At 53.4% G+C, this 12,199-nt stretch overlaps 2 protein-coding genes across 8 annotated transcripts in view; one reads left to right on the forward strand and one right to left on the reverse strand.

Annotated features, from left to right (window-relative positions):
• Setdb1 (SET domain bifurcated histone lysine methyltransferase 1) overlaps positions 1 to 625 on the forward strand; it is a 35,469-nt gene extending 34,844 nt beyond the window's left edge. For all 5 annotated transcript variants that reach the window (XM_075978169.1, XM_075978171.1, XM_075978172.1 and 2 more), the window contains one exon: positions 10 to 625. In XM_075978169.1, coding sequence (XP_075834284.1) covers positions 10 to 127 — 118 coding nt within the window. In that variant the 3' untranslated portion in view covers positions 128 to 625. The remainder of the gene's footprint in view (positions 1 to 9) is intronic.
• Cers2 (ceramide synthase 2) lies at positions 542 to 8,641 on the reverse strand. Of its 3 annotated transcripts, none has more exons than XM_075978174.1 (11): positions 8,368 to 8,641; positions 3,829 to 4,002; positions 3,300 to 3,417; positions 3,013 to 3,131; positions 2,807 to 2,864; positions 2,675 to 2,725; positions 2,426 to 2,518; positions 2,129 to 2,257; positions 1,834 to 1,940; positions 1,600 to 1,753; positions 542 to 1,449 (listed from the first exon to the last, which is right to left on the reverse strand). In XM_075978174.1, the coding sequence occupies exons 2-11, from the start codon at positions 3,999 to 4,001 to the stop codon at positions 1,309 to 1,311; spliced, it is 1,143 nt and encodes a 380-aa protein (XP_075834289.1). In that variant the 5' UTR covers position 4,002; positions 8,368 to 8,641; the 3' UTR covers positions 542 to 1,308. The 3 variants fall into 3 exon arrangements, with proteins under 3 accessions (XP_075834289.1, XP_075834290.1, XP_075834288.1); XM_075978175.1 differs by lacking the exon at positions 8,368 to 8,641 and adding an exon at positions 8,167 to 8,283; XM_075978173.1 differs by lacking the exon at positions 8,368 to 8,641 and adding an exon at positions 5,263 to 5,346.
• Positions 8,642 to 12,199: the final 3,558 nt, after the last annotated feature.

The raw sequence follows: 12,199 nt of genomic DNA on the forward strand, positions 1-12,199 counted from the left end.
CCTCTTCAGGAGAATCCGTGCTGGAACAGAACTTACTTGGGACTACAACTACGAAGTGGGCAGCGTGGAAGGCAAGGAGCTGCTGTGCTGCTGCGGAGCCATTGAATGCAGAGGGCGTCTCCTGTAAAGGGAGACCCTTGGACAGGGTCTTCCTGGCTGTTGAACTCTGACCCCAGGTCTCTGGTCTAGCTACTCTCCAGTTCCTAGTAGATAGAAATGGGGATTCTGGATCAGGACTCTCCCAGTGTGGTGCTAGCAGGCACTAGGGTGGGTAGACATGGCCACTCTAGCCTCAGCCTGAGGTCCTTCTCAGATGTTTCCGTGTTCACGATTCTCATGGGCTGTATGTCTGCCGTCCCTATCCTGTGTGGTTTCGTGATGAAGATTGTGTATCTTCTCTCCTCAGTCCCCATCGTAATCTCCCAGGGAGAGGTCATTTTCCCAGTGGGCAGCTGTCTTACACCTCCATTTTACTTGTGTAATTTTTAGAAAAAAAAAAAAAGTTACATAACCACAAAGAAGGCCTAAGAAAACTATCCCCTTTCTCAGTTCTTAATAGTCTGACACACTGTCATGTTTTATTTAACCTTTAATATACTTTAATTAAAAAAAACCATTAACAGTACATTTTGGTCTGAAATGGTCCCTCGCCATAATGCCAGGTCCTAGCTGTAGTTCTGGCTTTATAACTGAAACTCCAAATGTTCAATAAATAAGAGAACTAGTTGCCGTTCTACTCCACGCCAGCTTGTCTTAGCTGGAGGGAGGGGAAAGGAGGCAGTGACATCCTGGAACTGTGGTCCCTGGGGTAGGGTGAGGGGCATGTATACCCTCCTTCACTTAGTTAACTTGTTATAAAGGAGAAAAAGTTAAAAGTAGCTCAGCTTTCATTTTTGGCTTGAGCTAGGGTGCTTAGAAAGGTGGAACCTTGGTCCAGCTTTGGCAGAATGAGGCCCAGAGATGGGACAGTAAGGCACAACCCTGGCTTAAAGTCAGGGAGTCAAAGGCAAATAGCTCCAAATTCTTCAGAATAAGGAATGTGAGTTTTAACTCCAACCCTCAGAGTGGAGAAAGGTTTTCAGAAAGCATGAGAAAGGGTAGCCTGGAAAACAGAGAGGGAAGTCAGACCATTCCCCTCTCTAGCAGAGGATATGACCAACCTTCTCTCCCTGAGATAGGCTGGTTACAGTTAGGTGACAGACTCCTCTCCTTACGCCCTTTGTCCCCGGAGCTCAGGTGTCCCTACAGGGAAGGCTGGCTAGTTTCTTGGCTTCGTGTATTAATGTGGGAGGCAGCTAGGACAATGGTTCAGTCATTCTTAGGATGATTGTTATTGAGGATGGGGTGGCCATTAGCTAGGAGCTGACTCTTTGCTCCTGCCCCAGCTGCAGCCTCCTCCCCCTCTGAGCTCTCTGTTTCTTCTCGGTCACTGCGTTCATCTTCTACCAGCTGTGAAAAGGACAAAAAGGGTTATGTATTTCCTGCTAGCCCCCAGAACCTCACACTGTTTCAGAAGCGTTACTGGCACTACAGAGTTTAGATTAGAGGGTTTGGGGTTGAGAGTGCTGAGGTCTACAAAGGGGAGGCAGCCTTCCTCACCTTTCCAGTTATGAACTTGTGGGCCATGCGCAGGATGAAGTAGGCCCAGAAGATGTGCAGCATCTGCAGCACTGCCATCATGGCGTTGAAGAAGTAATAGCCAAAGAAGGCAGGGTAGAGCTCCAGGGGGTATACCAGTGTGCAGTGTAGGATCCTGAGGAGTTAAGAGAGAGTGGTTACATGGAGCTGGGTGAAACGAGAGAGAAAGGCAAGAAGAGCCAGCTCCCTGCTCACCAGAAGGGCATGATGACCAGTCGCGTCAAGATGAAAACGATGGCGAAGACAATGAAGAGGTTATTGCAGGTGTTCTTCCAGCCCGCGTAGTTAAACATCTTGGCAGACTATAAATAGTCCATCTATCATCATGGGCCCCCGACTCTCCCGTACACATTAATTATGTGTGTGTGGCTAGCAGCACTGGCTGTGCCCTCCCACCTCAGTACCAGGAATATCAGTGCCCTCTCCACCCCTGGAAGACTGGAGGAACAAATGAGCCTGCAGTGGGACCTCTACTGTGAGGAAGCCTAACCTCCAGCAGGTAGTCAGAGGAGTCATGCAGAGCCAAGACGAGAGTCCCTGCTCGGACGTAGTTGGCAAACCAGGAGAAGCTGAGGAGAATGATGGTGGCCACATGGTGAATGATCTGTTCCTTAAAATCCTGCAGAAAAGATGCAGGCTTCAAGAGACTCTTCCATGTTCACTGTTCACACACACAACCCAAACTTTTGTTCCCGGTATCCCAGCAGCTCTGTCCAGATCTCTGAGAAGTCCTGATTCCAGGGCCTCATCTGGCCCTTGGACTTAACTGCACAGCCTCTTCACCCACCTTCCGCTTGACGTCGGAGGCAATGCTGAAGAGCAGGGACCAGTAGAAGGAGAGTTCGATCATGTAGTACCAATACTGAGAAGGGACGATGCTCTGGGAGAGGAAAGAGGGGTGAGGGATCCCAGAACAACTAGCTCTAAGGGGCTCACCTCCAAACTCGTGCCCCTTCTAGCCCCTCAAGATACTCTGTTGTGTGAAGAAACTCTTAATAATGAATGGGTGTTGTGTGCTGTAGGCCAGTCCTCATACCTGTATGGGGTATCCCTCCCAAACTTTCCTCAAGTCATAGAACCAGGGTTTCTGCAAAGAGATTAAAGAAAGATCTCAAATCCTATTGCTTTTCCCCGTCTTGACAGATGTGTCCCACATCCCAGTACTCACATCCATGATGACAGCCACGCCAGCAACAAAGGCAATTAGGTAAAACGTGAATCTCCAACTGCAAGAGGAAGCACATCTGGCTAGGCGGGAAGATCAGCAGCTTCCACTGCCCCCACACACCCTCTCAAGGGACCCTTACTCCTGCACACCACAGCCCTCTCCTCCCAGCAAGAAACAACAGAACTGTGCCACCCAGTTTCCCCCACCTGGCTTCTCGGAACTTCTTGAGAAGGCTGGGCCTGTCCTGGTTGCGGCGGCGGCGGAACCAGCGTTCTATCTGGCGGCTAGAGAGCCCGCTCTGCCGAGACAAAAGCTCTACCTCCACCTAAGCATAGTGAGGCCACGACATTCAGCCGTCAAATCGGCAGTGTCCCAACTCTGCCCAACCTCACCCGGTAACAACCCACCAAGTCCTCATCTTCCAGAGCTAGCATTCAAACCCTGGCCCACCCAAACTCAGCAACTCCCAGCCAGGGTCATCTGCAGCTCGTACCTGCTTGGGCTGCTTGCCGCTGGTCAGGTAGAAATGCTCTAAGGTGACGTTGGGAGGAGCCCGTAGTCGGGTTTTCTCCTTAACATTCAGGAGGGCAGCCAGAGGTGTAGCCACATAACTGGGGAGGGGACATGAGAGAGAGGTGTCTGGCTCCCTTGGAGCACTCCTAACCCCTAAACGGGGAGGACAAAGTACCACAAGTTCAGGCATCTTAATTTTGGGCCTCAGTTTCCCAAGTTTCCTGGCAACCCCCTTTCCTCTAGCCTCCTGGGCTGCCCACAGCCGACAAAGCTGCCTATGTTCACTATTGACCAGGCGAAGAGGAGGCGGGCACAGGGTGAGAACAACCAGCTATTGAAGGAAAGGGCTGGGGGTGCTGAGGCCTCAGGAAGACAATGGTGCCCTGGGGGAGGGCAAGCAGGCAGCAGGGACCTGGGTGCAGAGAGCACCACTGTCCAGAACTAAGTCTCAAGAGACCAACATGAAGTCTGCTAGGCTGGCCGCAGTCGGAGGTGTGGGGCATGCTCACAGCTCAAAGAAGTATCGAACGACGAGAAAGACCAGGGCCAGGGGAAGTGTGATGTAGAGGTCTGAGGCTTTGGCATAGACACGTCCATCTCTATCTTCTAGATCAGCCCAGGTTAGGTTCACGGGCAGCCATAGTCGGTCCCACCAGAAGTGGTCATACAATGTCTGGAGCATCCTAAGTGAGGGAGGGAGAAGCTAGTCAGAGCTCCGCAGGGAAGAAAAAAAAAAGGAATGGGACTGGGACTCTGCCTGGGACTCTGGGTTTGGCTACATGGCCCTGGAACAAAGTGCTTTCCTCCACTGACTCGGTTTCCTTATCTGTAATAGGAAATCAGCAGCTTTAAAGTTCCAGCATTTACAGTTTGTTGCAACCTTAGCTGATGCTGATACCACAAAGGCCTGATCCCCTGGGGAAAAACAAAAACAAAAAAAACCCACTCATTTCTTAATTTCTTATCAGTCTTATCTTTTGGCTCTCAACCTGGAGAGAACAAGCAAGACCCAGAGAAGCAATAGTCAACAGCCAGGGAAGTCATCCAGGTTGATTGGGCGTGGTGTAACACCTTCAATCCCAGACTCAGGAGGCAGAGGCAGGTAGGGCCACGGTGTCCAGAACAGGAACAGCCAGGGCTACATAGTGACCCTTAGCTGGCCAGCAGATCTACAGGAGAAAATGAAACAGGTACCATCCCCAAAGAACAGTGAGCATTGGCACTCCATGCCAAGGCATTCAGTCTCTTAAGTGAGGCAGAGCATGATCACTAAGACTGTTCAGAAGGGAAGTGAGAGGCACACACAGTGTCAGCGCTGAGGACAGGGTCTGCACAGCAAACAAGACATCTGGCAAAGCGACCTATTTTCCCTCTTCCTCCTCCTCTTTCTCCTTTATTCTTTGAGACAGCACCTATGCAGTGCAGGCTGGTCTCAAACTCATGACCTTACTGCCTCAGCAGCTCAAGCAGCCCAAGTGCTGAAATGACAAGCTCACCACCACAGCTGCCATAACCTATTTCTTTTTTTTTTTCTTTTTCCTTCAAGACAGGGTTTCTCTGTAGCTTTGGAGCCTGTCCTGGAACTAGCTCTTGTAGACCAGGCTGGCCTCGAACTCACAGAGATCCACCTGCCTCTGCCTCCCAAGTGCCAGGATTAAAGGCATGTGCGACCAATCACCCAGCATTCATAACCTATTTCTTACAAAGGCGCATCCAGAACATAAAAACCTGTCTGCAAGTCAACATCCTCAAGCCAGGAAAGAGCTGCTGCTTTCAATTTCCCTCCTCTCCTCCACAGAAAGATGAAAAACAGTTTGGCACTGAACGCCGGGATCCAGATGAGGCAGGGGACAGTCTACGACTCGAGGAGTAGGGGAGCCAAGGAAGTCCCCACCTCTCATCCTCCTTGAATAGAGAGAAGAGGTGGCAGCATTCAGACTGACCTATGGACTGGGCGCTGTGACAGGTGGAGAGAGAGCAGGAGCTGGAGGGTCAGTGTGAGCGGAGGCACCAGGCTCTGAATTTCAAGTGGCGCTGCCTCAGGAGGCGGACACCTCAGCCCACAGCTGAGCTGGGCTGGGCTCTGACTCTTTCAGCAGCTCCGCCCCCACCCTCTACAGAAGCACTTGCGAAATCCCTCTCTGCCTGTCACGGGTCAGTCAGTATTCCAGCTTGAGGACTTTACCCTCCTGTCCCCACTCCTGGTCACTGCTCTTTCGGATGAAACCAGAGGTCAGCATAGACGATAAAGGGTTTTCAGCTCCACACACCCCACCATGCATTCCAGGCCTTGCCGTGGAGGGCAGTGTTCCTTCCCACTCCACCTTAGCCCGAATAAATATTTAATTTGTTGAAAAGAGATGGGAGCCTCTCAAAGTGAACAAAACTAAATGTAACTGCCCACACAAGCACACATTCTTCCTAAAGAGAGGCAAAAAACTGAGCAGGCAAGGGAAGAGCAGCAAACCAGACTAATGGGGCGGTCTGTACACCTCCATTTCTTCCTCCCCACCTTGTGGTTTAGCCAGATAGGAGTGGGGACCAATGCCTGACCCTGGCATCTGACTACCTTGTTTCGCAGGGCCTAACTTCTCCTCCAGTGAGACCTAAATTCCTAGCCTTGGGCTATCCCGTCACATTTAGTAGGATGTTTTCTCATTAGAACCTCTAGAGGGTTAAGGATACGGAGGACTAGCTAAGGGCCTGCAGGGTGGGTGGAGCCTCTCTCCTGGTCTCCGAGAGCAGAGGAATGTCTAGTGCCTTTCTTATCCCTACAAAGAAGGTAAGAGCTAGGGGCTGGGGGTGGGGCAAGTGGGTATCACAGAACCGGCTGAGGGAAAGCACTAGAACAACACACCAGACCTCCTCCACCCTGTGTGTGGAGTGGTGTGTAACTAGGGGGTGCGGGCCAGTGGGGGCTGCACGCTGTGATCAGAGTCCCTGCTGTCCAGAACAGCAGAGAAGCTGCCCCAGATCCAGCAGGGAGGGGAAGGGGCTGGAGTTTCCAGCCAGTCTCTTACACACCTCCCCAGAACCATTCTGCTCCCTGCTGCACCCCAGGTGGCACTGGCACCAGCACACCAAGACAAGCATCCATAAACATCAGGCAGAGAAAAGGCAACATTCAGCCCCCTCGTCCCTAAGGGTAGATGGAGTCTTGATTACACCTGCAGCTTTTCCACTCACAAAAATTATGCCACCTGCACACACAGAGAGATACGGTGTATGTGTTCATCTACTGGTCTCCCACTCTGCACACCTGCCTCAGACACAGATACCACGCTGGAGAGGGGCCAGTGCGGCAGGGATTTCACAGGCATTGTGTGACTCCCAAATGGAGCAGGTTCAACCTAGCTCCAGCCTTCTCTCCTCAAACTGGCCCACAGCCTCTCCCCAGCAGATGAAAAGGGTGGCAGACAGGTGCCAATGGAGCTTGCAGGCCCAGAAGGATGGAAGGGATAAGTGTAGCTAGCCTGTAAGAAAAACTGCTCAGACTCAATGGATGACAGTCCTGGTGACTCTGTTTGCAGAGAGATTAAAAAAGAGAGGGTCCCACGGGCTCTGGGGTCTGAAGGAGGTCGGAGTACTCTTTCTTGTTGAAAACTTTCCTTCCGGGGAGCATCAGCTGCTCATGGACTTCTCTCTAGCAGGTGAAGAACAATGGGCGAAGTCAAAAGGTGTGTCTCTGCTTCAGGATACTACTGCACCAGCCCAAAAATATGGGTCAGATTCTGGCAAAGATGGGGGTGTGAGGTGGCAACCATGCGACCCCAGGCTTCATGTGGTCTAGAGCTTGTCTGAGAAGTTCACAAACTCCACCCCCAACCCAAACACGTTATAAGAGTGTGGCCCCCAGACACACGGAGAAGCCAGCAGGTTTAAGCAGCAGCTGAGTGTGGATGGGTGATAAAGGAACAGTATAGGGTCACTCTGCCTATGGCCAGAGGCCGGAGGGAAAGCGCCCTCTCTCCAGGGCAAAACCCGGCCAGAGGCCCAGTGAGGTGAAAGAGGTATGGGGCAGGAATGGAGACAAGGACAAATTCACACATGCACACGCACGTGCGCGCGCACATCTTAGAAAATAAGTACTGTGTGGCCAGGACCAGGACCTAAGGAACAGTGTTGCAGCCCAATCCTTACCCTCAAGGGCCCCATCACAAGTGCCGTCAACAAACTTGAAGCTAGTTACCTCGATTCTGGGATGGGAAGTGGCTTCTTTCCCCAGCTCTAACATAAACAGAAGTAATTGCCTGCAGGAGGCCTTCCCTAATTCAGTTCTCCGGGAAGACCGCCTCACTCCAGACCTCACGATGCTTACAACTCCCTGACTGCTGAGGCTGGCAACTCAAATATCTGAGATCTGGTTCGGATGCCAGGAGCGCGTCTGAGGCACAGAACACTCCCAAGCTCATGCCAACGATGAATGTCACGCACCTGCCCTAGCAAACTAGCTCCAGGGCCTCTGAGCCTGTAATTAGCAAGTTGCCACCCATAAAGCTAGTTTCACCAGCTGCTCCCAGAGCTGGCCACGCACACCCCATAACGGTACAGGAATCTTAGCCCTTTGGGGCCAGGACAGAGCAAGTCTACTCCTTCCTGTTTCCCGTTCAGCACATGGACGCTCTTAACCTCTCTTCTGGGATGGGCAAAAGGGGCCCAGCAGCAGTGGCTGAGGCGGCGGCGGCCACAGCAGCAGCAACAGCAGCAGCACCAGGGGCCGCCACCGCTCTTCCCGGGCCTCTCCGCACTCAGGCCCCGGGACGCACGCGGCCCACCGGGAGGTTCTCGCACCAAAGGTCGGCGTCTGTGGCTCGGGTCCTGGGCGAGCGCCGGGCTCCGGCCCTTACCTGTTGCCCCGCAGGCCTTCTCCCCGCCAAGGCCCCGGCCCGGCCCGGCGCGATCGCTCCCGCAGTGCTCGGCCCGCCCTCCGGCAGGCAGGCCGCCATGAGCCGGTGGAGTCCCCGGCGCCTTCGAGCTGCGCCCCGAGCCCCCGCGCCTGCCGCCTCCTCGCGGCCCCCACGGCCCCCGCGCACGGCGCATGAACTCACTCGGTGGCCGGTGGAGAGCTGGCCGGCCCGGGCGCCGCTGCTCCGTCTCCTCTCCGAGCGCCCGGCCCGTGCGCACTGGCTGGGCCGGGTCCTCTCCTCCCCCTTCCGCCGCCCGCGGCTCCCTCCCTCCTTCCTCCTCTGCCCGCCGAGCCCCGGCGAGCCCAGGCCGAGCCCAGCCGCGGAGGGAAGGCCCCGCGTGCGCCGAGCCGAGCTGGCCGTGGGCAGCGCCCGGGCGGGACCAGAATCCCGGAACCCCGCGCTGCGCCTGCGGAGCCTCGGAGCCCCGACGGGGCGGGTGGCTCCCGCGCTGGCGGCCGCCCGGGTCTCTGGGTGGCGCGGAGGCGGCCCACTGGGAAGGAGCCCCCAGGCGCCTGAGGACACGGCTCACAGCCGGCTGCCTCTGCCCCACCCCGCGGCCCTGCTGCGGTCGACAGCCTCAGCCCGGCGTGCAGCCCTCAGTTCCTCCCGGGTTGGGGTTGGTTGCCACAGTTCCCGCGCCCGGCCGCACTGCGCGGTGGGGGAGGAATGGCGCAGCCGGGAGCCCCGTCCAGGTACACCCGGTGAAAGCCCTGCACAGACCCCGAGGCTCCCGGCGGGGAGACCCGCAGTACCCCAGCCCTGCTTTTCGGAGCCCGAGCGGAGTTGCTCTCAACCTTTAGTAAAGTGTGCTTCCGTCTCCAGTCGACACTCCATGCTTAGCCGCGATCAGTGTCAAACCAGTTATCCCATAAGTGGCCCCATAAAATTTGTGCTTCAAGGAGAGAGCGGCCTTGACTCCCATTGTGGACAGAACCTGAGTAAGTTGTACTTGAGGGCCTTTTTACAGGGAGACCTGCAGCTTCTTCCATGTAAAAAATATTTTTAAAACTATCTGGCCACGCCAGGCAGAGGCAGGTAGATAGATCTCCGCGAGTTCGAGGCCAGCCTGGTACACAGAGAAACCCTGTCCTGAAAACCCAAAACAAACAAACAAACCTACCTGGCCAGGTTTGGTGGCTCATCCCCAAGCAAGGTCCCAGCTTTTGGGAAACTGAAGCAGAAGTATCATTTTTCACCTTAGCGAAACGGTATATTTTAAAAATATGTATTTATTTTATTGTTTGAATGTTTTGCATGTATGTACATGCACCATGCACACCCCGTGCCGACGGAGTTCAGCAGAGGGCATCAGATTCCCTGGCACTGGAGTTAGATACAGTGTGAGCAGCCATGTGAGTGCTGGGACCAAACCTGCTTCTCTACAAGAACAAGTGCTCTTTACTGCTGAGCCTTCCCTCCGGCCCACGAAAGAGCATTTTTATGTCATCACCAAGCCTGTGGCAGCGGCTTGCTTCACAGTGTATACAGCCAAGCACCAGTACTTTCCAGTTGCCATAGACAGAGGTGTGGCCGCACGACTCTCCCTTGGGAGTCGGCTTCTGGATCTTGGGGTGGGTGTAAAGAGGCCTTAGATGACATCCAATCGTCCACTTGCTTGCTGCGGGGGAACCCCAGCACGGATTAGACACCCCACGAGCGTGACTGTCCTCTGCGCTCTGCGGGGTCCCCACACTCTGCTCTCCCTTCAGTGCTCTTGCCAGAATCTTCTACCACACAGCCTCACCGTTTTCCAGGAGAGTTCTTGTGACTGCTATCTGGGCCCCAGCTAGCTCTCTTCAGCCCAGCCACACTGATGGAGGGACTGTCCCTCTTCTTTCAGTTTATGACTTCTTTTCTTGGGGTTTTGTTTGGTTGGTTTTGGTTTTTGTTCTTTAATACCTTGCTTTCCTCTGGTCCCCACCAGATTATTTTTTTATTCTATGTGTAATGTTGTTTTGCCTGCATGCATGTCTGTGTACCATGTGCATACAGTGCCCTTGAAGGTTAGAAAAGTGTGTTTTATATTTTATGTGTGTGTGTAAATTGGTGTTGTGAGCCATCATGTGGGTACTGGGAACTGAACTCAGGCCCTCTGCAAAAGCAACAAGTCCTCTTAATCCCTGAGCCAACTCTCCAGTCCCCCAGATATTTTTTTTTGAGATAGTAAGTAGCTCACTATGTAGCCACGCCTGGTTTCAAACTCAAAGCCAGTTCTCCTGAGTTCTAGATTTGCAGGTGTGAACTATCACGCTCAACTCCCCCAGACTTTCCAAATGGTTCCTCTGCATAAGTGAAGTGGAGTTTAAAGGAAAGAAAGAGAGAAGGAAAGAAGGGAAAACAGTGGGGAGCTTTGTGGGCAAAAGCCGGATAATGGGAGCCTGAGAAATGGAGATAAGAAGGCAGACAAAGAGAAGGGGAAAGAAGAGAAACTTGGCCTCGGCCAGCGGCACCGGGATGATGTCCCCACACCCCTCCCCTGGGTGGACCAGGAGATTAGAATCACCACGCCTTTCCAGCATGTCCCCCGCCCTCAGATGGCATTGCCATGCCCACAATGTCCCAAGTGTGCCCTGCTTGCGGTGACTCACTTCCTCTGAATAGGCTGCTGAGGTGTCCCAAGGCAGTCAAAAGGCCATGGGCCAGAGTTTAGGTATCTGACAGGCTTCTGGGAAGACAGATGACATGGACCCTAACTGCAGCCGGCCTATAGAACACAGAATCCTGCCCATCATAGTGACACACTGTCAATCCCAGCAGTGGTATAACATAGAAAGTTCTGGAACAGCCAGAGCTAAAACCCTGTTGTGTGTGTGTGTGTGTGTGTGTATGTGTTATATGTATTTTTGTATTTTTATACATTGCATATATATATATATATAACATGTAACACTAAAACCCTATTTTGTGTGTGTTATGTGTATTTTTATACATTGCATATATATATCATATAACACACACACACAAGCTCACGGAAGCCCACCTGAGTTGAGTATGGAGTCAAACAGGGCTGGCACATGGGGACTGGTGTGAGGGCCTCGTGGTTAAAGGCAAGAGCTGCCAAGCCTCGTAACCTGAGTGGAAGTCCGAAGAGCCACATGGTAGGATGGAATAACTCCTACAGTTGTCATCTAACTTCTACAGGCATGCTGTGGTGCTCACAGGCCACACGTGCACACAAGACAGACAGACAATAAATATGGGGGGTCCTAAAAGAGAAGAAGAAAGAAAGAAAAGCAAAGTGGGGGCAGGGAGTGTGAAGAAAAGCTCACAGTCGGAAGCTGAGGCACTGGGCAGCAGCACTGGGGTGCCCTAGTGTTCCACAAGGGACACCCAAGTCACCTGTTCCTCATCAACAGTCGAAAAAGCAGAGGCAATGAGATACCTGGACTCTGGTTGGAAGTCCCTGGGTGTGGGAAGTCCCTGCCCTCCTCAAGTCTGTAATGAAGGTGTAGAGTGAATCCTCACTGAGCGGTCCTCCAAGTGTGCACTCCTAAATTTAGAGCATGGGCGTTGAAGGCAGTCAGTCTGTCCCAGGCCAGACTGAGAGCGGCGAAATCCCCCCAAGTTTCAGCAGAACCGCTGTGGATGCAGCACACAGCCTGCACACTTGCAGGAAGGCCGGGCTTCGGCCATGTGTGACTGGGTTTCTGTGTGACATCTACGAATTTAGAGTTCACCGCGCAGGTTCTGGCCAGGAGTCCCTTGGGAAGCATTGGCCAGGGCAAACAGGCGCCCTCACCCTCCCTCCCTTTCACCATGACTTGTAGCCAGAATCAATTCTGAAGAGTCAGAAGGCGGGCCGTGTAGTCACCCCATCTGCCTGTCGTGAGTAGTTATCTCGCTGGGGCTCCTTACCTTAGCTGCCACCAAGTCCGCCCAGATCCCTGTGTTCTCAAGAAGCTGTTCTTCTGACAAGTGGATTGTGAGAGCCCATTGATAGGCTCAGGTGGAGCAAGGGGCAGCAAGTGACCCC

The sequence above is a fragment of the Microtus pennsylvanicus genome, chromosome 7 (genome assembly GCF_037038515.1).
Source record: "Microtus pennsylvanicus isolate mMicPen1 chromosome 7, mMicPen1.hap1, whole genome shotgun sequence".
NCBI lineage: Eukaryota > Metazoa > Chordata > Mammalia > Rodentia > Cricetidae > Microtus > Microtus pennsylvanicus.